Source organism: Protobothrops mucrosquamatus, unplaced genomic scaffold, assembly GCF_001527695.2.
Source record: "Protobothrops mucrosquamatus isolate PMUCROS unplaced genomic scaffold, P.Mucros_1.0 scaffold2235, whole genome shotgun sequence".
In the NCBI taxonomy this organism is placed as follows: domain Eukaryota; kingdom Metazoa; phylum Chordata; class Lepidosauria; order Squamata; family Viperidae; genus Protobothrops; species Protobothrops mucrosquamatus.
In genome coordinates, this window is record NW_015388324.1 from 103,367 (window position 1) to 129,180 (window position 25,814).

Here is a 25,814-nt window from a genome sequence, read left to right on the forward strand (position 1 = left end):
AATCAAATTCTATCAAAACACTATATATTCTCCTAATATGGGCTCTACTTTGATCTTTAATCTGTTTTATCAAGTTCACATCTTCTACCATTAAACCCAATTTTTGGTCTATATGCCATCTCTCAACAAGTTGAAGATGTAACAACCAGGACTGGAGTACCTTATCCTGTTTTAACTCTTCCAATGATTTAATTTGCCACTTCACGTGATCTTGATTCTATCCCTCTGTTAATGCAGCCTAGCACTGTGTTGGCTTTTTTGGCAGCTGCAGCACACTGCTGGCTCATATTTAAGTGATTGTCCACTAGGACTCTGAAATCCCTCTCACAGTTACTACTATTGAGCAAGGTACCACCTATACTGTACCTGTGTATTTGGTTCTTCTTGCCTAAATGTAGAACCTTACTTTTTTCACCATTGAATTTCATTTTGTTAGAAGCGCCCAATGTTCGAGTCTGTCAAGATCGTTCTGTACCTTAAGCCTATCTTCTGGAGTGTTGGCTATTCCTGCCAGCTTGGTGTCGTCGGCAAATTTGATGAGTTCCCCATCTATCCCCTTATCCAAATCATTGATGAAGATGTTGAAAAGCACTGGGTTCAGAACAGAGCCCTGGGGCACCCCACTACACACTTCCCTCCATGTAGATGCAGTTCCATTGAGGACCACATGCTGAGTACGGTCAGTCAGCAGCTACGAATCCATCTGGTAGTGATGCTGTCTAACCCACATTTTTCTATCTTAGCAAGTAGTAGGTTGTGGTCTACTTTATCAAATTTGAGTAAGTCGAGTTCATATCATCTGCAAGTGGATTTAAAAGATATGTCTCACCTTCCATTTTTATCCCGTTAATCTGATTATTGGATCTAAGTGCTATTGCCTGCAGCTCTGTAGCTAAGCTGAATAGTAAAGGTAGGTGATAAAGGACAACCTTGCCTGTTAACTCTTAAAATCATGATAGGTCTGAATCATAACTGTTAAGTATTATCTGGGCTTTATGAGCATTTTCACACTTACAACTGCTGCAGCATCCCCATGGTCATGTAATTTACATTTGGATACTTGATAGCTCACATTTATGATGGTTGCTGTATCTCAGAGTCATATGATCCCCTTTTACAACCTTCTGACAAGCAAACTCAATGTGGAAGCCAGGTTCACTTAACAACCGTGTTACTAATTTAACAACTGCAGTGATTCACTTAACAACAGTAGCAAGAGTAGTCGTAAAATGGGGTAAAACTCACTTAACAAATTTATCAGCAACATAAATTTAGGGCTCAATTGTGGTTGTAAGTTGAGGATTACCTGTAATCACTTTTTAATCAGTTAGCTAACATTTTAGTGTACAGCTTATATTTTTTACTGAGAAAGGAAATGGGCTTATAAAAGGCCAAACCCAAAATCTTTATCCAATTTAAGGATCAAAATTATCTTATGACCACAATTAGGACCTCAGTTTCTGTCGCTAAGCAAGGCGGTTGTTAAGTGAGTTGTGCCTGATTTTACAACCTTTTTTGCTGTGTTTGTTAAGTGAATCATGAATCATTAAGAGATGCCAGTTGCTCCCATTGACTTTGCTTGTTGGAAGCAAATTTGTTTGAAATACCATCTAATCCAGTTTTAATATAATTTGCTAATAAATTGTTAATTTCTAAATAAAACTTATTTGATTTTTTAAATCATGCTCTCTCATGCTAACATTGAACCTATTTGTTGTATACATTAACATAGCCACAGGAGGTTTAAATGGTTTGATGTAACTAACATCCTTTTCCTCTTAATCGGATCTCCCAGATCTCTAACATGTAAAGAAATAATTTTACACTGTTCCCCCATTGTCTATATCTTTTAGAATGTCTCTATCTAATTTCTCTATGGAGTTAAGATTATCAGAAAATTATTGAAAGCTCATTTCCCACCAAAATCTATTGAAAAATTGCCTGATATTATGAAGGGTCTATATAGCAATAGTATTCTTTTACCTCCTCCACCTTACCTTATCCTCTTTAAAAATCACCTTTATCCCTCCCCCATCCCATCCCTCACACTGTACCATGCCTCCATGTCAACCTTCCTAGCCTCCTATCTCACTTAGACCAATAGCAAAAAAAATCTAAGAGGTGACTTACTTACTGAGATTCCTCCTTCCCCTTACCAGCCAATAAACTCCCCAATTAATTGAATGGTTGCTTAGCCATAGTTTTACCTAGATTATTATTTTATTACTCTTATTTATTTAATTCTGTCCTTTTTCCCCTTCCTCTAACCTACGAATTCAAAAATAACAATATAGTCAATATAATTTCTTTTACTCCACAGAATTCCTTTTGTGGAAACTATGTTAATTCTTGTATATATACAAGTACATGCTGAAGCACTTATACTGCTAACCCATTTTTATAGAGATAAAATGGAGATACTGCCATTTAGTGTTTTTTGGAAAATACTATTTATGCTGCAGTCACTCAAGTAGCAAAAATTCATAGTTTGATCCTTTTAATTGATCTAACAAGTATACTCCACATTCTGGTTCTGGCTATTTTTGATTCACGATATTATCATTTATACACTACGGTACTTTTGATATACAGAGAAACTGCTATTCTCTTCAAATATCACAATTTCTTATTTAGATAAAATTTAAACAATATTTTTGTTTGCATCTAGATATTTATTGTGATTTCTTTTTCTTAGTTTCTAGCTTTTATTCATCTGAGGAAATAGTTGGTAGCCTAAGAGCCAGTATTATTTCTAGAGACACTACAATATTGCCACGGAAATTATATCAAAAATACTGCTCATTAACGTTTTGTGTAGAACTTAATTTATTAGATACTCTATGCAAATCAGAGGCCAGATCAATCATTCACTATTGTCTATTCAACTGTACCACAAGATTGGTAATCTTTTTGTTACTGGTGGTTGGCCAAATACAAAGGTTTCTCATTTCCTTGTGGTAGTTCAATTCTGTGAAATTGTATCAGACACTAAATTAGTGAAAAGTGAAACATCAGCTAAGAATATGCACAATTTTTCATCACTCTGCATGACTGTGAAAATACCATGAATATTTATTTTGAAATTGCAAATAAATGTTGCAAATTTGCAAATGCAGAACTATAAATAATGAGAATCAATTGTAGATTGCAACCTATAAGTAAAGGAAGAGAAAAGTTGCTTTTATATGTTTCCTATATTATTCAAACTTCTTCAGAGTGCTTCAGAATCATTCAAAACTAATCATTGAAAAAGACATTACTTTTTTCTATTTGTAGATATTTAAGATGCATTCTAGAATGAACAATTGCCTCATTTTATCTTCGATCATTTCTTGGTCAGACATAGTGTAGTCAGTACATTGGGAAGGTCATATGTTACCAAGGGTTGCCATGTTTTAAGCAAATCTGAGAATCAAGCTTCTGGCAGTTCAGTCAGCCTACCTGTTCCAGTTGTGGTATTTGCGGCTACTGTATAATTAATACCAGTTTGACAACATCCAGACATCCTTGGTGATCAGCACCATAGTTTCTTTTTCTTAATGTCTCATATGTAAGCATCCACAGCAATTTTCATGTTCTCATATTCATAATGACATGTGCGATATCTAATTATCCACAAGAATATTCATTTAATATAGTCTTATAGACTTTTAATTAAAGGAAAATTATTAGTATCATATAGTTTATTCTGTGTCTTGATGATTGAAGTTTTGATCTATTATGCAAAGCAGCAATAGCAATAGGACTTCAGCTTATATACTGCCTTGTAGTGCTTTACGGCCCTCTTTAAGCAGTTTATAGAGTCAGCATATTGCCCTCAACAATCTGGATCCTCATTTTACCAACCTCAGAAGGATGGAAGGCTGAGTCAACCTTGAATCTGTGAAAATCAACTGCTGGCAGTCAGCAGAATTAGCCAGCAATACTGCATTCTAACCACTGCGCCACCACAGCAGAATTGTAGGAGCCCATTACAACTGAGCACTTTTTTTTCTTCTCTTTTCACATGATTTATCAGTTTTTCCTGCTTTTTTAAGGTTTCTCAAGTCAGTGCCCAACAGCCAGTTCAAGGAGAATTCATGCTTAGATATCAGCAACTTCAGTCTCGACTAACAACTTTGAAAATTGAAAATGAAGAGGTAAGATTTGTAATCCTTCTCTTTTATGCCTTACAGATTCATTTCATGCTTTGCAGCCAAATTGTTTCTTTGTAATAAACTTTTCATAACCTTATTAGAATAATACTGTTTATCAAATTGGTTTCTAAAACTACCCACGCAATTTAGAAAAAAAGTTAATAATCATCTGTATACAGATACTATATAAAGAATGAAATGGCAAGTCCATGTCCCAAGGGTGTACAAACTAAAAATAAATACAAAACAAGAAAATAATAGATTTTGGGACAATTCATCTTTTTTCTAGTACCACAACACTTGGCTTATTAGTGATATAAATGATACACTTGCTAAAATAGAGTCACAGAATTTGACTCCAAAATATTTTGCAAATCTCTATTACTATAGATTTTTTAAATTGCATTCCTCTTCCAGTAGTGATTTTGCTGTATAGAAATCATATGGACCATTCTGAAGTGAATGCAGCTTCATCATGCAAAAGTGGTGTGTCAGCTTTTCTCACCTATTTTAACTGTTTTAGGAAAATGGGATAACATAGAGCAGGGCTTTTCAACCTTTTCACCCATTGCACCATTTTTAGGATGTGGCAAGTACCATCAATCGCCTAGCAAGGTGTCAAAAACTTGATGACCCAAAAAAAGGAAAAAAAGTGATAAAGTGTTGTAAGTCGAGGTAGTCCTCGACTTACAACAGTTTGCTTAATGACTGTTCGAAGTTACAATGGCACTGAAAAAAGTGCCCCCCAAGCCACAGCCGAGCAAGACACCTGCCTGCCCGCCCAGCGGCGCTCTTCCTCCTGTCCGAGGTTTTCATTGTTGTGAGCATTTCTGTTGAGGATTGGCAGCGGGGGTGGGGTGGGGGGTGTTTGGTTTTTATTCCCCCCTGTCTGCTGGGTGGTTGCAGCAGGTTTTGGTCACTTCACATGACCCTGGGACACTGACTGTCATAAATATGAATCAATAGCCAAGCATCTGAATGTAAAACAAGACCCTGGAGATGCTGCAACATTCCAGCTGATCGGCGCTTCTTCTGGGCTCAGCAGAAGCGCCAGGATCAGTGCTGCTTTCCAGCTGATTGGTGCTTCTTCAGGGCTCAGCAGAAGCATCAGGATCAGCACCGAGCTCCAGCTGGAGCTTGGCGCTGATCCTGGCGTTTCCACTGAGTCCTGACAGCCCTGCAGCTCCAGCCATCTCTCGCTCAGGTTTGTGCGATGCTGCCACCGGTTTAACTCATTCTCCTCCCCCGCTACCACTTTTCTCTGATGGTCGCATACCACCCACCAGGTGCCAATGTACCACAGGTGGTACCCGTACCACTGGTTGAAAAGCCCTGACATAGAGGACATAAGACTATGGTCTCTATTTGCCATCTGTCATTAACCAGGCTGAATGCTCATCTACAGAGCTCCCTTTTCAAGTTATTTTATATTTAAAAATGGTTCCACAAAACTGAGCAAAATGGAATATTTTAGCAATCTATGGGTAGGGGGCGGGGGGAAACTCTGCCTGAGAAGGAGAAAGAACATTAGCAGAAACTCATCCTAAGTCTCTGAATCTCAGCACTATACTGTAAAACTGTAGTACTTAATGAGTTGCTCTCAGGAAATAATCCACTCTTACTTTCTTTGAAAGTACTCCCTATTTGTTCCACACTTTCATATGTGCTATGATAGAAATAATGTTGTCTGATATTCATTGCAGTGTAGTCTCTGAAAAGAATTTAATTCTCACAAGAAACAGCAATACAGTATACTTCTGATATAAACTGAAATAAACAAACTATAATTTGAAGGCTAAAATTTGATTTGTTAATTGCTTTTGTTTTTGTTTTAGTGAAACCTCATATTTCTTAGTGAAACCTCATATTTCTTACGTTCACATCCTATAGTTTGATCAGAGATGAATTATCAGAGGATTGATTTCATTCAACCCTTTTCCATTCTCATTCTGAAATAAATTTTGATGTGCCTTTATGTTTGATGAAATGGACTTGTTAACCCCAGGTTAAGAAGACAACAGAAGCTACTTTACAGACAATACAAGATATGGTCACCATTGAAGACTATGATGTTTCTGAATGCTTCCAGCACAGTCGTTCAACTGAGTCTGTGAAGTCAACAGTTTCTGAGACCTACCTGAGCAAGCCTAGCATAGCTAAAAGAAGAGCTAACCAGCAGGAGACTGAACAGTTTTATTTCATGGTATGTCGGATGTTTTACATACTGTGTAATGTGACCTGATTGTAGTTGTTTTGTTCCCTGAAATCCCACTAATTTTGATTACAAATATTCAGATAAGAAATACAGATTCTGTCTCTGCAGAAATTCAGAGAGTACTTGGAAGGAAGCAATCTTATCACGAAGCTTCAGGCAAAACATGATTCACTGCAGCAGACACTTGGAGAAGGTAAATAATTCAAAATACATTACAGACATATATTGAACATTAGGATTTGGACAGTTATTATAGGTAACATAGGTTTCTGCTACATAGAATTTTCTTATTAGATATCAAAAGCAAACTCAGAGAACACCAATAATCCAACAATTCAACTTTGAGCTGCATATTTTCTTCACTATTGCAATATATTTAAATAATAATTTTAATTTGTGTCCATTTTATTTGTTATGCTAAATAGTTCGGCTTGTTTGGGGGTTTAGCATGATGCATAAGCTCATGTTTTATAGTTTGTAAACTATTATTCCTTTTCAATAAAGGATCATGCTAAACCAAGGGGAAGTAAACCAAAAGTCATATTACGATTTAATATTGCTTGCAAATGGTGTCTCATAACATAGCAAACAGTATACACTTCGATAAGGGAAAAACATCCCAAACCACAAACACAAAATAAAACTAATCTTGTTTTTTTTATTTATTGAATCTTTACATTTTCTTTTCTTTGTTTTAATAAACCAATTAATAATTATTGCAGTAAAGGTATTAAACCTCTAATAGACAGGAGAAGATAGAAAAAAAGAAATTTTGGTAGAATTAGCCAACCGACTGTGCAAGGCCATTTAGTGTCCAATTTACTGTGTGAATTGTTTTACATTATAATTCCTAAGAATCAAGATATTGCTCTAACAACATTACTTTGCATCTTCTGCATCCCTGAAGGCTCAAACAGTGACTCATAATGAGTAGAATTCATTATAAACTTTCTGGGCAAAAGCATGGTGCTGCTACTTTGTTCATTATATTACTGAGAAAGCATATATTTCATTACAAATGTGCTCCAGCAGAGTAATTCTTCAAACAGTGGGATTTCATGCATTATCATGAATCACAGAAAATCTCATATTTAAATGGGATTCTTAATAATGCTGTTCCAGATGTGTAAAAATCAAGTTTAAAAGAAAATTTCTATTACCCACATAATTTAATATTTAACTGTATTGTCTGCTGATGTGTTATGATCTCTGTATAGGGATATCTGCTATTAAGATCAGTTTATATGAATTTTTAAAAAATTAAATTTCTGCTTTTAAGACCAGTTCGTTGGACTTTATATATATGATTGTATTGCTTTTTTCCCCTTTTATACAACCAGAGTTATTTTATGGAAATTGTGTTGTGAAACAAAATCTAAGTAATCATTTATGAAAAGCAGCAATTTGTGCTGTTATAGGACTTATATGGGTAGTGCTGAATAATAGAATAGTTATGTTTCAGGTTAACTATAACTAAATCAAGTGACATATATTAATGTATATGGTCTGTTTGCAGAAATGTCAGCATTTATAAGAATTAAACCAAGACCTGAATTCTTTTCCCATCAAACAGCCATAATTATGTTTATTAAATACAATTTGGATCCCTGATTTCTTATTTTGTAAACTACTGTAATAGAAATTTATTTTTTCTTTGTTGTCTTAATTTCTACAAATTATCCATCACTGACATTTTGTGTACAACCTCCATTTATTCAGAGGGACTTTTGCAGTATTGCTAAGTTATATATGATTGAAATGTATGAAGGATATATAGAACATTATTGGGCTCATCTGTACCAGATATTTATATTATTTAACGCAAAGTCATATATCTTTTTGTAGCATCATTAAATATTTACTTTCCTAAGTATAGCTACATCCTAAACTATTTTTAACTTATGAATGTTGGCTATATGTTCATTCCCCAAAGCATACTGGCAAGCTTTTCTCTTTCTGTGAATAATTCATTATGTATGCATGCCCAGACTGGTTCAAATTTTGTTTTGCTTAAGTTAATAGCATAAATATTCTTTACTTGCATAAGAAAGAATGTTTTCTTTCTGAACATTTTAAAACTCTCCGTAGTGATAGGAAATATTTTTTCTTGTATGTAAGCATAAGTCTTGTGAAATAAATATGAACAATTACATTATAAATAATTCAGGACTGAAAATCTGGTTAGCATATGTGTTGTACAGTTATAAAAGAAAGATACTTCTGGTTCTTTTGGTTTTCAGATTATGTTTCTCTTATCATTTAGGTCATAGGGCAGAATATATGACTACAAGGTAAGTTGTTAAATATGCTCTCATAAAGTTTATTTTATGGAAAGCTATAAAATAGGAGTATTATGTTTCAGAAAGGCTTAATATATCCCTCTTTTAAACAAGAAACAAACTTTAAGGATAGGACACTAAATCTCCAGATTAAAATCACATCTCCAATAATTTCCCAATGGGTCTCAATGCCCTCCCTTGGAAAGAAAAACTGTGGCCCCTTCTTCAAAATATCTTTTTAATGGCCTGCTTATGCATACACCGATGGTAGATATTTGTCACTAGTATCAGAATTCTAACCTCTGTGGTCAGTACATACATTGATTTCTTCTCTCTTCTGTGTCCACATCAGTGCATCAGTGACAGATTTCTTTGGCTTTCTAAGGAAGGAAGCCACCTCCCGATCAAAGTTCATTTTTTGATATAGTGAATATATAGGGTATAACTTCAGAATTGCATAGGGATACCTGGTGGAAATGTCGATCTTTTGGGTGGCCCAGTGCTCTTCCCAAGCATTAACTTGGAGATACCAGGAGCAGAAAGGGCACATAACAGTGTAAGGCTTAGGTAACTACACACAACGTATCACTGCCTCCTAATCTTATCTTTGGGAAAGAATTGTGAGGGTTGTAGTTATGTGTGGTGATATAAACATACGTAATTTTGGTATATAATTCACAAAATAACAGTACTCTTAAGATTCATTGTGCTTAGAAAAACGATATAAGACTTAAACTTATAGCAAATTTTACAAAGGAAGGAAACTTAATAATAGCAATAGCATGTAGACTTATATACCACTTCACAGTGCTTTACAGTCCTCTCTAAGCAGTTTACAGAGTCAGCATATTACCCCCAATAATCTGGGTCCTCATTTTACCGACTTCGAAAGGCTGGAAGGCTGAGTCAACCTTGAGCCAGTTAGGATCGAACTGCTGGTAGTCGGCAGAATTAGCCTGCAATATTGCATTTTAACCACTGTGCCACCACAGCTCTTAATAAATAAATAAATCTATCTTAATATTTGTGAAATTCTTATTTTCCTTTTTCTACATAAGTGCTTACTTTTACTTCAGCCCTCTCTGATAAATTTCTGGATGGATACAACTAGAAATGAACTAAGTTTTCAGTAACTGTTAACTCACTTTATTGGCTAAGTCAGTACTTCTAGTTAAAATGACTGTGCTCAAACATGGTCTTAATTAATCAATACAGAATATTCTGGAACACTAGTGGACGATCACTTAACCATGAGCCAGCAGTGTGCAGCAGCAGCAGCCAAAAAAACTAATACAATCCTGGGTTATATAAACAGAGGCATAGAATCAAGATCAAATGAGGGATTAGTACCACTTCGTGGAAAGTTCGGAAAAAATTTAGAGAAGAGCAACTAAGATGATCAAAGGCCTGGAGACTAAAGCATATGAAGAACAGCTGCAGGACTTGGGTTTGGCTAGTCTAAAGCAAAAAGCAATAGGGGAGATTTTGTGTATGCTGTTCGTTGGCAATTGACGAAGACACAGGGTGAACAAGCAAGCTCTTTATTAATCTTCTCCTACAACCAAGCAAGCAGTAAAAGGCACGCAGGCCTTTTATAGGGCCCTAAACCCAGACAGTGTTAACCAATAGGAACTGGCTGTTTTCGCGCCTTGCGCATGCGCACAAGGCTGGTGCCAACCAGTCTGGTCCCGGGCAGCTTTTGGTTTGCCTGGGACCATTTGCAACATTTCTGAGCCTGCTCACCATTCCAGCAGGCTCAGGACACAACACCCCTCCCCCCTAGATAAAACACACTTAGCTGTATGCACAGGTACATTGTTCAAAAAGGCAGGGGAAAAGGGGAGTTACACTGGCCTGCACACAGGCACAACACTTTGACAAAATAATTATTTAACTAAACAAAACGCACCCAAAATCATAATAGTATATGACACTCTGTACTGACTGTTATCCAACATCCGGTTACAGACTAGCAAGTTTCCCTTTGTATTAACAGAAACCTCACATAATCTCCCAGATGTTTGGGTGGGCACTTGGCTCGCTGTGACCTTCTAATGGCCGGCGAGTGTGCCTGGCCTACCTGCTCGCCTGCCAGGCTAGGCAGGCCAAGACTTTGATGCCCCAAATACCCAGGTGACCCACCCAGCTGCTGACTGGCTGGACCCTCTGAGTCCAAACCAGTGTACCTTGGAGGGGTGGAAGTCCCCAAATCCACAATGGAGTCCTCTTGGGAACACTGTCCCTCAAGCCCAAGGCCAGCAGTTGGAGTGGCCTGAGTGGCGGAAGTACCCCAGTACTTCCATGCACGTGCCCCCATGCACGTGCCGGAGGTGCCAGAGTCAGCAGCCGCCTCCATGACAAACCCCCTTGCTACAGACTTCCTTTTCGGAGCAATAACTGAATTGTGAGAGTGCCCCTGATGGAATTCCCTGTCTGGGGCTGTGTTTGAATTGTGTGGATACCCCCAGTGCGACTCCCTGTCTGGAGCACTATCTGAAGTATTTGGATTATGTGGGTACCACCGGTGTAACTCCCTGTCTGGAGCACTAACTGATGTGTGGGATGACCGCCTTTCTGGGGAATTCCTGTTCGGAGCACTTGCTGAACCTTGAGATGACCCCCAAACAGCCTCAGCTGCAGTCTCAGCAGCTTGTGAGACACTGTTAGGACTGGGACCCTGTGACCCAGAATGCATATTATGGTCCTCCTCCCCCCCCCCAGAGGAGAGCCAGGAGCAGAAACGTGGCTGTTAAGCCTCCAGCGGAGTTGATCTATGTGTCTGCGAATAACACGTCCAAGGCTACTTCGTATGACAGCGGCCCAGAGACCTTGCATACCACTGCTGTGACCCAGAGATGTCCAGGCATATAGTTCCTTGCCCAGACTGGATCGCCCACCTGAAGTCTCCTAGGTGCCCGTGGTTGTGACACCTGTGAAGCCACCCGGTCTGGGTGCAACCTGTCCAGTTTGGTGATAAGGCGGCGACCCCAGTGGAGTTCTGCTGGGCTCTTCCCTATGGCTGTGCAAGGTGTGGTGCGGTGTGCAAGAAGGAAATCTGCTAACCTGTGATGCCAGTTACCATAAGTCAGTTTCTTGAGAGCATCTTTGGTAGTGCGCACCATTCTCTCTGCTTGGCCATTGGACAATGGGTGGAAGGGAGCAGAAGTCGCATGCCGGATCAAGTTGGCCTGAAGAAAAGCCTGGAACTCAAAAGAGGTAAATTGGGGGCCATTATCTGAAACCAGGACATCTGGAAGTCTATGTGAGGTGAAAATTCCTCTCAGCACCTGGATGGTCCTGGCAGTAGTAGTGAAGGAAACAGGAACAATCTCTAGTCACTTGGAATGGCTGTCAACAAGGAGAAGGAAGAATTGCCCCTGAAAGGGCCCAGCGTCATCTATATGTACCCGTGACCACGGGGTTTGAGTTTCCTCCCACCTATGTACTGGGGCCTGAGGCATTTCAGGCCGTGACTGCTGGCACACTTGGCACCCGTGCACTGAGCCTCGATGGCTTTATCGAGCCCAGGCCACAAGATATGGCTGCGCGCAAGCGCTTTCATCCTTACTATATCTGGATGTCCCCCATGCAGAGAGAGCAAGATTCTAGACCTCAATGAGGCTGGGATGACTACCCTACTACCCCATAACAGGCACCCCTTGAAAGTGGAAAGTTCATGCTTCTTTTGCCAGAAGCTTTGAAACTCCGTATCTGGACACGTGTCAGGCCATCCTGACAACGCCCATGTCAGCACGCGTGTGAGCATGTGATCAGGGGCAGTTTCTGCAGCCACATCCCTAGCATTGAGGGGAGATTCAGGCAACTCCTGAATGGAGAGAATGTTAATAGCAGGAGCAGGATCTTCCTCTATTTGTTTGAGAGGTAATCTGCTGAAGCCGTCTGTGTGGCCCATCTCTTTTCCAGGTTTGTGAATGAGTATATAATCATATGCTGACAGGAAAATTGACCATCTCAGCATACGTGGAGAAATAATGTCTGGTGTCTGTTTGTTAGTTGTAAACAAACCCAGCAAAGGCTTGTGGTCTATATAGACTGTGAAATGGCGGCCATATAAGAAATCATGGAATTTCTTTATGCCAGCCACTATGGCCAAGGCTTCTCTGTCAATCTGAGCGTAATTCTGCTCTGCAGATGACAGAGTCCTTGAATAATATGCTACAGGGACTTGTGTCCCATCAGCCTTCAGGTGGCTAAGTACTGCTCCCACCCCATAAGGAGATGCATTGCATGCAATGCATACAGGCAGTTGCTCATTGAAATGCGCTAATACAGCATTTGAAGAGAGCAAGGCCTTAACCTCATTGAAACTCCTTTCATGGACTTTAGTCCACTGCCATGGAGCCTGCTTGTCTAAGAGCCGGTGTAACGGCTCTGCTACTGCAGCCTTATGTGGGAGGAATGCGTAATAGAAATTTAAGAGCCCCAAGAAAGCTTGCAGCTCACTCTTGGACTTGGGACTTGGGGCCTGTTGAATCACTTGCAGCTTGGATTCAGCAGGGTGGATGCCTTGGGCGTCAATCCTGAAGCCTAAGAAGTCAGTGGAAGTGACTCCAATTTTGCATTTGTCTTGCTTCAATTTAAGGCCTGCTTTGCGGAAACGCAGCAAGACAGCCCTTAACCTTTCTACTGGATTTTGAGATGACTCCCCAGCAATGAGGACGTCATCAAAGTAGGGACAGACCCCAGGAATACCACGAAGTGTGCATTCCATGACACTTTGGAATATGCCAGGGGCTACATTAACCCCAAATTGCAGTCTTTTAACCTTAAAGGCCCCTCTGTGTGTTACAATCGTCTGGGCCTCTGCAGTTGCCTCATCAACAGGTAGCTGTTGATAGGCCTGTGCCAAATCAAGTTTCGCAAAAAGGCACACACACCCCTTGAGGGAGGCCAGAATGTGGCTTACCACAGGCACTGGGTATGCGTGCTGTTGCTATACTTCATTCAATGTGCACTTATAGTCTGTGCATATGCAGACTTCTCCATTAGCCTTTAAAGGCGTTACTATGGGGGATTCCCATGGACTAGAGTCCAAAGGTTCTAGGATGCCTTGCTGGAGCAATTTGTCCAGCTCTGCATTCTATCTTGTTTTTGAGCGCAAAAGGCACCCTTCTAGGCTTGACCCTGATGGGCATGATAGTTGGGGGGTAATGCAATGGGGGGGCCCTTGTAGGATCCTAACTCTGAGCTAAACACATCAGCAAATTCCTTGCAGACTTCTGCAAGTGTTCTATCCCAGCCTATAGCCGTCCTTGTTAAAGGCACAAGGACCAAACCCCTGTTGAGAAAATAGGCTGGAGACTCAAAACCAAACAAACCCCTTTTAATATGGGTGACAAACCTGCCAAATAGTCCAGAAACAAAATAGTCCAGCAAAACATAATCCAAATGGAGGAAATTGTCCACACGAAACACGATGCAAACAGAAAAGTAGTCACCGGCAATACTAACAGAACATGATCCCATGAAGTACTTTGCAACGGTTGCCTTCAGCAAACAGCACCGCCCACACCTTCCCTTTTTATACAGCAGTCCCAAGGTGTTGCCTCTCATTGCCTTCTCCTCCTTCCCTGGAGTTGTCCTATTGACTGCTGCTGATCTGCTCTCGCTAATTGCTGGTGTGTACGAGCATCAATCATCATGTCCATCAGGTGTGAGTCTTCCAAGTCTGACTCATTCTCCCCACACAGCTGAGCTTCATCAGGAACACGACTGGAGGGCCCAGACTCTTCATCAAACCATGAGTCTTGTAATTCATCAGAGCCTCCCTCTGACCCTCCACCTCCTCCTCCACCTCCTCCTCAGATTCCCCAGACTCAGCTGTTGGGAACACAGGCTGGCACGGAATCACGACACTATTCTGCACCGCAGGGCCCTTCCCCCGGGTCTGCCGATCCGGATGCGGTCGGGATGGGAATTGGTCATGAAAGACGGTCACTAAGGCAGGAGCATGAACGGTGGTTGCATCCTCCCAGGTGAACTCCTCCGGTCCATAGTCTTTCCATTCAATCAGGTACTGGAAGCGACCTTTCACCCAACGGGAGTTCCGAATGCTGGCAACCTCGTACTCGGGAGCACTGTCTCCATCACGTTGTTCCGGTGGGGGAGGTTCGGCTCGGCGAAGTGGACACGCCGGTTGCTCAGGGACCAACAGAGAATGGTGAAAGACCGGATGTATCTGCAGGGAACGTGTCAGAGTTAAGCGATAGGCAACTGGATTGATGACAGCCTTGATTGGGAACAGTCCTACATATCGGTGGTCTAATTTCTTGGCTGGCTGGGTTGATGGTAGGTTCCTGGTGGACAGCCATACCCGATCTCCCACCGTTAGTGGAGGCGTATCCCGCCTCGACCGATCAGCAAACCTTTTGTAGTCAGCCTTGGCCTTCTCTAACTGTCGCTGCACCAATCGATGGATCGCCTGTAACTCTGCCATGTAGTCGTTCGCTGTTGGTACTGGTGAGTCTAGTGGGGAAAGAGAGAAAAACCGAGGGTGATATCCCACATTGGCTAAGAATGGTATCATCTGCGTGGAGGTGTGCTGTGAGTTATTGAACGCAAACTCAGCCACCGCCAGATAGTCCACCCAATTGTTCTGCTGCTGATTGACATAGCAGCACAGATATTGCTCGAGGATCCCGATGACCTTCTTGGTCCCTCGGTCAGTTTGGCGATGATGTGCAGACAAGAGGTAGATCTTGACATCCAACGCCTGCATCAACTCCTGCCAGAAATGGGCTGTGAACTGGGCCCCTCTATTGGACACGACCCTATCAGGAAGGCCAAGCAGCTGGAACACCTGCTGGATGAACATGCGACCGGTGGCGTGGGCAGACGGCAAGCCACGGCATGGGATGAAATGTGCCATCTTGGTCAGCATGTCCACCACCACGAACACCGTCGTGAATCCAGAAGACGGGGGCAAGTCCATCAGGAAGTCCATGGACACAGCCCCCCAGGGTCTTTTGGGTGTCAGCAAGGGCTGCAGTAGTCCGGGTGGGGCCCCGTTGCTGACTTGGCCTGCCTACATGGGATACAGGATGAGATGTAGGCCTGGACGTCGTGTTGGACTCGGGGCCACCAGAAGGTACGGGAGACCAAGTTCAGGGTCTTGAACAGCCAAAATGCCCCGCCACCGGATTGTTGTGACACTGGCTGAGGATGAGTCCCCTGAGCGGCCCTCCAGGAACATAGAGCCGATCATGATAGTGGAGGAGTCCATCCGTGACTGTCCATGGGGAATTGGGCCCCACCTCCTCCTTTCGCTGAGCCACCCACCCATCCTGCTGCTGGGCCTCCTGAATCCGAGCCCGTACATCTATCGGCTCCCGCACCGCAGCAAAAGACTCGATAGGGAGCACTGTCCCGTGCAGAAGCTTGTCTTCTGCTCGGGAATATTCGGGCTTCCTGGACAGAGCATCCGCTCTTTGGTTGTGACCGCTGGGTATGTACGTCACACGGAAATTGAACCTTGCAAAGAAGAGAGACCACCGGATCTGGTGTTGGTTCAATTTCCGAGTGGTCTGCAGGCTTTCCAAATTCTTATGGTCCATCCGGACCTCGATTTGATGTCGCGTCCCTTCTAGATGATGCCTCCAGGCCTCGAATGCCACTTTAATGGCCAGTAGCTCCTTCTCCCAGATGGTATAGTTGCGCTCCGCCGGATTCAATTTCCATGAATAGTACGCACAAGGGAAGAGGGCACCACCGGGCGTCGTCGCCTGGAGTAACACCGGCCCAATGGCAATGTCGGAGGCATCCGCCTCCACAACAAACGGCCGTTGCGGGTCAGGATGCTTCAGGATGGGCTCCTTCATGAAGGCTTCCTTCAAAACCTGGAAAGCCCGTTGTTCTGGAGCGTCCCACTGAAACCAAGTCTTTTTCTGCAGGAGCCGAGTAAGGGGGGCTGTCATGGTAGCAAACCCAGGGATGAAAGTCCGATAATAGTTGGCGAACCCAAGAAGTTGCTGGACATCCTTCACACGACGTGGGGGTTGCCAACTCTGCAGAGACTCGAGCTTACTTGGCTCCACGGCGATGCCCTCAGGAGAAATGTGGTGACCCAGGAACTCGATAGTCATCTGGTAGAATTGGCACTTCTCCAGTTTGGTGTACAGCCGATGTTCTCGGAGCCGCTGCAGGACTTGACGGAGATGCTGATGGTGCACCTCTCGCGACGGGGAGTAGATCAGGATGTCGTCCAAGTAAATCACGACAAACTGATCTAAAAAGTCCCGGAAAATGTCATTTATAAAATGCTGAAACACTGCAGGGGCGTTGGTCAGGCCAAATGGCATCACCCTGTACTCGAAGTGCCCGCACCGAGTACCAAATGCCGTCTTCCACTCATCACCCGACCAAACTCTGACAAGGTTATAAGCTCCACGCAAATCCAGTTTTGTGAAGATCTTTGCCTCACGGAGCCAGTCCAAGAGTTCGGGGATGAGGGGCAGCGGGTATCGGTTGCGCACTGTGATGGCATTTAATTTCCTATAATCACAGCAAAGCCACAATTCAACGGACTTCTTCTTGACAAAGAGCACGGGTGCAGACACTGGCGAAGACAAGGGCCGAATAAAACCCCGAGCCAAATTCTTGTCCAAAAAGTCCTGCAATGTGGCCAACTCAGGGTCCGACATGGAATACAAACACCCCATTGGGAGAGGCGCGTCAGGGGCTAAGTCAGTGGGGCAGTCATAGGGCCTGTGCAGGGGCCTCAGTCTCGCTGAAAACATTAGCATAATCCGCCAATTCGGAGGGTAAGGAGACCCCCATGGGCCCCTCTACCTGACCGGCATAGATTTGGTGGGTGTGATCCACGCACTGTAAGCTTGGAAAGGTGACCAAGTTCTGTGACCAATAAATCTGTGGGTCATGCACCCGGAGCCACGCCAGTCCCAAGACCACGGGGAAATGCAGGTCTGATGTGATATAGAACTGGATGGCCTCCTCATGTGAACTGATGGCCATACATAGCGGTTGCGTGGCGGCCCTAATTGGCCCAGACAGGAGCACTCGACCATCAATGATCTCCACTAACATCGGCGGATCCACCCGGCATTGGGGAATCGCCCATTTAGCCACAAATGCTGCATCCATAAAGTTCCCTTGGGCAACCTAGGGAGAATCACGCGCGCCTCCAATATCAGATGCCTTGGGGGTCCATGGGCAGCATCTGAAGGGTGTCGCTCGGTGTTGTGGGATGCCCGACCCAAAATGCCTTTCAGATTGGGCGTGGGCCGTTTCTCGACAGGAGAGCAGATGGCAGTCTTGGGACAGGCTCAGTTACAGACGCCTCTCGTCGCTTCTTGGGGCAGAAAGCGGCCAAATGCCCAGGGTTCCCACAGTAAAAACACAACCCCCCCCGAACGTCGCCTGTTCATTTTTGCCACTGATAGGCGAGGTCTGGCAGCACCTAACTCCATTGGCTCCTCCCTCTGGACCAGGGTCTCACGCACAATGGGGGCAGTACGGGTCTCTGGGGTGGCATGGCGACTTCTTCGCTGCTGCAGCCAAGCGTCAATCCGCAGACAGAGATGAATGAGCCTATTAAGGTCCGGGGGAACATCAACACGGGCCAGCTCATCCAACATCTCCTCTGACAATCCCTCCTGGAAAGCGTCCACGAGCGCAGCCTCATTCCAGTCTGAATCCTTGCTAAGCAGCCAAAATTCACAGATATAGCCCTGCAGGGGGCATCGGCCGTGCCTCAGAGCTTTCAACGCTGGGTAGCTGTCTGGGTCTTGATGGGGTCCTCATACATCATCCGCATGTAATCACAAAACCCCACAAAGTTGTCCATCAATGGACTAGGTTGGGCTAGCAGGGGTGTGCCCCAACGAGCTGCAGAACCAGAGAGCAGGCTTATCATAAACCTCACTTTATCCCGGTCAGTGGGGAAATCAGCCGCTCTCACACTGATATACAGGTGGCATTGTCCCATGAAAACAGGAAACATGTCCGGATTGCCATCAAATTTGTCCAGCCTTGCCACTTGGCATTTTCTCCTGGGTGGTGATGGAGCAGCAGGAACATGGGCAGATAGCTGAGCAACTTGGGCAGATAACAAAGCCAGCTGCTGGGAGAGCTGGGCATTCTCAGCACGTAGCTGCTCCATAATAGTAGGGGGTTAGGCTGAAGGCAAAGTGTTCTATCCCAGCCTATAGCCATCCTTGTTAAAGGCACAAGGACCAAACCCCTGTTGAGAAAATAGGCTGGAGACTCAAAACCAAACAAACCCCTTTTAATATGGGTGACAAACCTGCCAAATAGTCCAGAAACAAAATAGTCCAGCAAAACATAATCCAAATGGAGGAAATTGTCTACACGAAACACGATGCAAACAGAAAAGTAGTCACCGGCAATACTAACAGAACATGATCCCATGAAGTACTTTGCAATGGTTGCCTTCAGCAACCAGCACCACCCACACCTTCCCTTTTTATACAGCAGTCCCAAGGCGTTGCCTCTCAGTGCCTTCTCCTCCTTCCCTGGAGTTATCATATTGACTGCTGCTGATCTGCTCTCGCTAATTGCCAGCGTGTACGAGCATCAATCATCAGGTGTGAGTCTTCCAAGTCTGACTCATTCTCCCCACACAGCTGAGCTTCATCAGGAATACGACTGGAGGGCCCAGGCTCTTCATCAAACCGTGAGTCTTGTAATTCATCAGAGCCTCCCTCTGACCCTGATGGCCCTTCAAATGCCTCCTCCACCTCCTCCTCAGATTCCCCAGACTCAGCTGTTGGGAACACAGGCTGGCACGGAATCACGACAGCAAGGCCCAACGTTTGCAAGCTGTGAAGCCCAGTCACTTGGATTCCAAGGGCCTCGAACCAATCGAGTCCAATAAGACTCGCGCGTTCACCCCCAACTACCACCACATTCAGGAAGCCCTCAAAATCCTTACGCTGCACTTTGAGCATGGCCTCCCCCTTCACACTGACTTTGGAATTCTGAAAGTCAGTGAGTATTAAATTCGATGGCCTGAGTTTAACTCGAAGGCCACTACAGCTGCAAATCCTTTTGAATGTGTCAAGTGAAATGATTGATAGAGCGGACCCTGTGTCCAACTCCATTGATAAGGGAACCCCTTGCAACTTCACGTCAATGTGAAGTTTTTTCTTAAGGGGCTTGTGTGTCCCTGTCCTCAGAATACTCCTGCGCGATGCACAGAAACCCACCTTGTGTTGGCTGGGGACCCTGGTACCTTTCTGAAGCAATTCTTCCCGAGGTTGGACCTTCTGGCGACCCAAACAGACGGAGGCAATGTGGCCTTGCCTGCCACAAATGGCAGAACTGAATCTGCAGTCAGCTCGCTTGTGGCATCCTCCACACCCGAAGCACTGAAGAGCTGCTGAGGCCTTGTCTGGATGCCCCTTTGGCCTTCTTTCTGCTGGCTGGTGAAGTCTGTCCACCTCCTCTTCAGGATCCGCTTCTGAATCTTCTCGAGCATCTCTTGATGGACAGTCACGGTAGCTGGAGGGTTCCTGGTGAGCCGCAAAGCCTTCACAGTGCCGCCTGCTGCTTCCTCAGCTGCAACCTCTCTTAAAGCATCTTGAAACGATACTTCTTCTTTCGCAAAGATCTTCTGTTGCAGTTCTCTACTTCATAGGCCACACACGAAACGATCTCGCAGCCTCTCTTCCAGGTCCTTGAACTCACAAGGCCTGGCCGCTTGTCTTAAGACAGTGATGAAATCCGCAGCAGATTCACCTGGCCTCTGGTCTCTCTGCTCGAACGCATGCCTCCAAGCGATGACAGACAATTTAGGCTAGAAATGTTCCTTCAGCATCTTCTTCAAGTCACCGTACGTTACTAACTCCAGAAGTGCAGCTGCCACTAGTTTTTCCGCAATGTCAAAGGCTTCCTGTCCACATGCACAAGCAGAGTTGCCGCCTTCAGGCTGTCTTCCCTGATTTGATTTACTCTAAGTAGTTCTCCACCCTTGCTACGTATGAATTCCATCTCTCTGGGTGGGAGACATCAAAGTCTGTCAAGCGGCCAATTTTTGACATCGTAAACTTTTACGGCCTTTGATAATTGCCTCCTTTGCAAGCTAGTATTTTTGAGAAAGCGTCCTTTTGCCGAGCTCACCTCCAACGATGCTATACTGGCAGGCTGAGTCGCGAGTGCAGGACGCCGTCTTCCGAACTCTCTTGGTGAGTCCTATTTGTTTCTTTTGCTTGCAGGGATCACACCTTCGTCACCACTTTTGTGTATTCCGTTCGTTGGCAATTGACGAAGACACATGGTGAACAAGCAAGCTCTTTATTAATCTTGTCCTACAATCAAGCAAGCAGTAAAAGGCACCCAGGCCTTTTATAGGGCCCTAAACCCAGACAGTGTTAACCAATAGGAACTGGCTGTTTTCACACCTTGCACATGCGCACAAGGCTGGCGCCAACCAGTTTAGTCCCGGGCAGCTTTTGGTTTGCCCGGGACCGTTTGCAACATTTCTGAGCCTGCTCACCACTCCAGCAGGCTCAGGACACAACAGGAGACATGATAGAAGTATTCCTGTATTTGAGGGGCTGCCCCGAGAAGAGGGGGTCACATTATTCATGAAAGCACCAGAGGACAGGACAAGAAACAATGGTTGGAAACTGATTAAAGAGAGAAGCAACCTGGAATTAAGGAGAAACTTCCTGACAGTGAGAACAATTAACCAGTGGAATAGCTTGCCCCCAGAAATCGTGGGCACTCCATCACTGGAGATTTTTAAAAAGAGGCTAGACAGTCACTTGTCTGAGATGATATAGGTTCTCCTGCTTGAGTAGGGGGCTGGACTAGAAGACCTCCAAGGTCCCTTCCAGCTCTATTCTATTCTATTCTATTCTATTCTATTCTATTCTATTCTATTCTATTCTAAAACATGCACATATACATGCAAAGCACATGAGGAATAATAAAAATAATAATTGAGCTATATTAGCATGATCAATCCATTGAAAGCCTATCATTTATATACTACATTTTCTCATTTATGCAAGTTATTTTTAATGCAATTGTGCTTTATTTTTTTAAAATGCTATAATGAGATTTATGCTAGTATAATTGATTTACACCAAAGACTTCTTCCTATCAAAATCACTGCCCCAAATCTATCAAACCCTTTACTCATGCATTGTGTGGTTGTTTTACTTATAAACCCTACCTCCCATTACATCTATATCTGCAACTGCTACTAGTAGACTCAACATGGCCATCATTATCTTATTCAACCCATTTACCCAAAATGAAAAATTCCTCCATGCTGGTGAAGAATTCTCAGCCTTAGGCTGAGTTTTTAATATGGACAAATCGCTATGTGCAACACAACAAAGAATGTTAATAAAACTTGTAATGCTGTGATTCTCTTTGCCATGATAATTATCCATATTAGAAACTAGTTGTAGAAAAGATTAAGAAAATATTTTCACTATACATAGAACATGAGACAAGGAAAAAAATATCTTTTAGCAAAATAGTGCTTGAGAATAAGGCTTTAAAATTTTATGTACACATTTGTCAATACATTTGGATTACAGAATTTGACCCCATTCTCTGTAATTTCCTTTTTTCCATTGGTTAAGTGTCTTGCTTTATGTTTTATATCAAGTTTTCAGAGAGCATAAACCCTAAAATAAATATAATGTCCTGATTAAATTCACAGGGAAGATTGCATCCAATCATTATTATGCTACTCTGGTTCTAAGAACCCAGTATTTGTTTTTTATTTTCACATTATTCTAAGCTTCAGGAATATCTACATTTTGTGACTTTTATATTTACATTCTTCATCCTGTTCTTATGTACTTTATTTCTAATTGCATTTTACAGCAGAGGACGAAGGAACTCACAGACCAGACATCAGGTATAGTGCTAATGAACTGATTAACATTGTTGTGTCTGATTTTTTTATTAGCAATTATCGGAAACTTTTTGAATTCAGCAATGAGAAAAGTATGCAACTATCTTTTAGCTTTTTAATGGCTCAAATATTCTTCATCTGGTATATTTATAATGTCCACTTTATTCAACAAGAGTTATAGAGATAGCGATTACATTGCAAGAAATGAACACATGCAACGACACACTTGTTACGACCTACCTATATTTACCTGTAAAAACCCTATAATGGGGGAGGGGGTTGTCTATGAAAGCAGTTTACAATATCACTTAAGTGTTTATTGTATCAGAAGAATAAACAAAAGTCTTACTTTGTGTTTAGATCCTCTGTGGATTTTTAAAAATCAAAGACATTCGTAAACTATATTTTTAGCATCATTCATTACCAGTGCCAAGATATTTTCAAGGATGAATACATTTTCCACAAATTTGTTAGTAAACATAGTGACAAGTATAACATATTTTGTATAAAATGTTCCTTAAAGTTAAACCTGTAGAATTTGATAGCTTATCAAGAGTATCTATTACACTCTTAAGATGGATAGATCTTCCCCTGAAATGATAAACTCTTTTTGGAATGTAACTATGGGGTACTTCACAAAATTCACAAACAAGTCACATGAGGATTACTTGGTTTCTCAGTTCAAGAATGGAATGGAGAACCCCCTACTCCCACAGAGCCCCACATCTCACATTATCTTTTCCTGCAGCAGTGGAGCAATGGAAGAATAGAGTAAAATCTTTCATCTCCAGATTGTTGCTGTTGAAAACAAAAGTTTTTAGAACAAAGTATTTGACATAAAACTGACCTCCAGAAGATCTCTTAAAGACATTGAAGCTGGTAGACAATTCTTACCCTTCCCTAATTTTTATTTCTGGTCCAAAAAAGGTAGCAGGGCTTGGCTTATTTTTAGTCAAAAATTGATGAGAGCTCTTTAATCCAGCAGTCTTCTTTCACTGACATAATAGTGAGGTGATTTTTCAGTGATTTCCCATTCTTTCCTACAAGCAGAACAAAAAAGTTAAAGAAATCTAAAATTGCTCAGGTTCCCATTTCACTAACAGAAAACTTTGCTGACCAAACAAGCTTCACAAGTTGAACTCACTTGGATGCATTTTTTTCAGCTTCATATTACTTATTTATTTGTTTAAAATATTTTCATTGCACTTTTCCTCAAAGAGGTTAAGGCAGGTTACATGGAGATCTCCTTTGTTTTATTCCCATGATAACAATCTTGCTAAGTAGGTTGGATTGTGAAAGAGTGAAAAGCACAAAGGTTTTGAGGGAGTTTCTAAAACTAAGGCTGATGACCTGGATATCCCCGGTCTTAGTCTAACTAACATATTAACCACTATACATGTGACAGAGTAGAGTGTGAGAGGGAAGACTGGGAAAGGAGTGGCAGAGAAAGTAGAAAAAATAGTCAACAGATAACAAGTGAATCAGTTGACAACTTATCTGATAAACAGCAATTTACCCCAGGAAGAAAGAAACTAGAAAGAAGCATTTCTAATCCTTCAAAGAGATTTCACCTTAATTAACTCAGTATAAATGATAGTCAGATCTTCTTTTGTATTTACGCCAGCCTAGTATTAAATACATCTTACTGAAAATCTGTGTGATACTTGGTTCTTGATTTTATCCATATTTGTGGGGCTTTGACAAGACCTCACTGGCTTTCTCTGTTACCCAATGTATAGCATCTTGGAACATGATAATTGATTTTCTAGTTATTTTGTTACAACATACTGATGTGGGTGAGAAAGAGGGGGGGGGAGAGAAAGTTCCTGTCTCTACTGGCCAGGAGGAAGAATCTCAGGTTTACTGGACAATGATATTCAGATTTTGAATCAATTCAGAGATTATGTGTACTTTTCTTTTTCTTTTGTTTCATTTTATTAACTATCTTGCTGAGTGCTTTAAAGGACAAATAGAAATGATACATTTAAAAGAAATAAACTAAAGATCAAAATACATATGATACCAAAAAGCTGTGATAATTCTATCCCATGTTGACAGAATATATTCAGAATCCAACATAATGTGTGCTGATTTAGTTTTTTACTTGTTCCCATTGAATATTATGGGAAAGAATAAGATAACCATATAGAGGAAAAGAATTTGTTCTATATAAACTGTTTAATTCTTATTGAAATAACGTCAATAAGTACATTATACTTTATACTTTTTTCCATAGAAAATAAATAGTTTGCTTTCATTTCTGTGAGAACAATAAAATACTGTTTTTGGAAGTGAAACTTGTCAGTTTCACTGGTGATTCAGCCATGATTTATAAAGAATTCTTCTGCATGCTGGTAAATTCCTACTTTTGAAAAAATGTCCCTGCCCACCTATCATAATGACAGGAATTTGGATTTGTAATGCAGAGAAATTAGTATCATTCTGACCTCATTCAAATTCAAAAATGCTTTTGAATATTAAGTACAAAACTATCTGGTAGAAAAGAAAAAGAACTATTGCTTTCCTAATAGCATCTGATGACTGATTGCAGGATTCCTTCAGATAGTCATCATGGAAACAGGAGTGCCTTTGTATTAAGAGTGTAATAAACTGGAGCTATCAGTCTTTAGAGAAAAGGTTCATGATATTCTAGTAAAAATTAGGAATTCCAACAGCATTTTCTTGTTAATTTTTAAAAGCCCTGTGGAAGAACTCTCTATTTCAAACAATTTCTGAGAACCTTCCAGGATCAGGGCATACCAAATGGTGTTTCCATAAAATGGGAGATGCAGCAGGGAAGCATCTCCTAGCCATGACTCTCCTCACTTCCACTTGTGATGAGATGGTGAAGGGTTATTTCAAACTATTGCATTACATTGTAACCCTGGAAATTTATTTTGATTTGTATTTTTTCCATAAAACTGGTCAAATATCTGTAGAATGATGGACACTGAAGAATGTTAATGTGAAAACCAAGATTTTCACTGAGCTGTAGAAGTATATTAATAATCCATTCGTTTTAATTTCTACATTCCTTGTGCAAACAGTACCCCTTTCATCTGTTTTGCATTCTGTGCAGATATTAGCTGTGCAGATATTAGCTGGTAAACAACAGACTTATAGTTATGGGGGATCTCAACCTGCCATCGGCGGGTGAAACGTCGGCGGTGGCTCGGGAGTTCATGGCCTCCATGACGACCATGGACTTGACCCAATTAGTTCATGCCCCCACTCACACGGGAGGACACACACTAGATCTAATTTTTGTCTCTGGCCAGTGGCAGAATGATCTGGAAATGGGGGAGATAAAT

The 25,814-nt window shown here is 42.2% G+C and overlaps 1 protein-coding gene across 1 annotated transcript in view; it reads left to right on the forward strand.

Moving 5' to 3' along the window:
• LOC107295141 overlaps positions 1 to 25,814 on the forward strand; it is a 120,164-nt gene that overhangs the window by 78,288 nt on the left and 16,062 nt on the right. Inside the window, exons 12-16 of the mRNA XM_015824441.1 lie at positions 4,038 to 4,139; positions 6,142 to 6,339; positions 6,460 to 6,544; positions 8,615 to 8,642; positions 22,473 to 22,506. Coding sequence (XP_015679927.1) covers positions 4,038 to 4,139; positions 6,142 to 6,339; positions 6,460 to 6,544; positions 8,615 to 8,642; positions 22,473 to 22,506 — 447 coding nt within the window. The remainder of the gene's footprint in view (positions 1 to 4,037; positions 4,140 to 6,141; positions 6,340 to 6,459; positions 6,545 to 8,614; positions 8,643 to 22,472; positions 22,507 to 25,814) is intronic.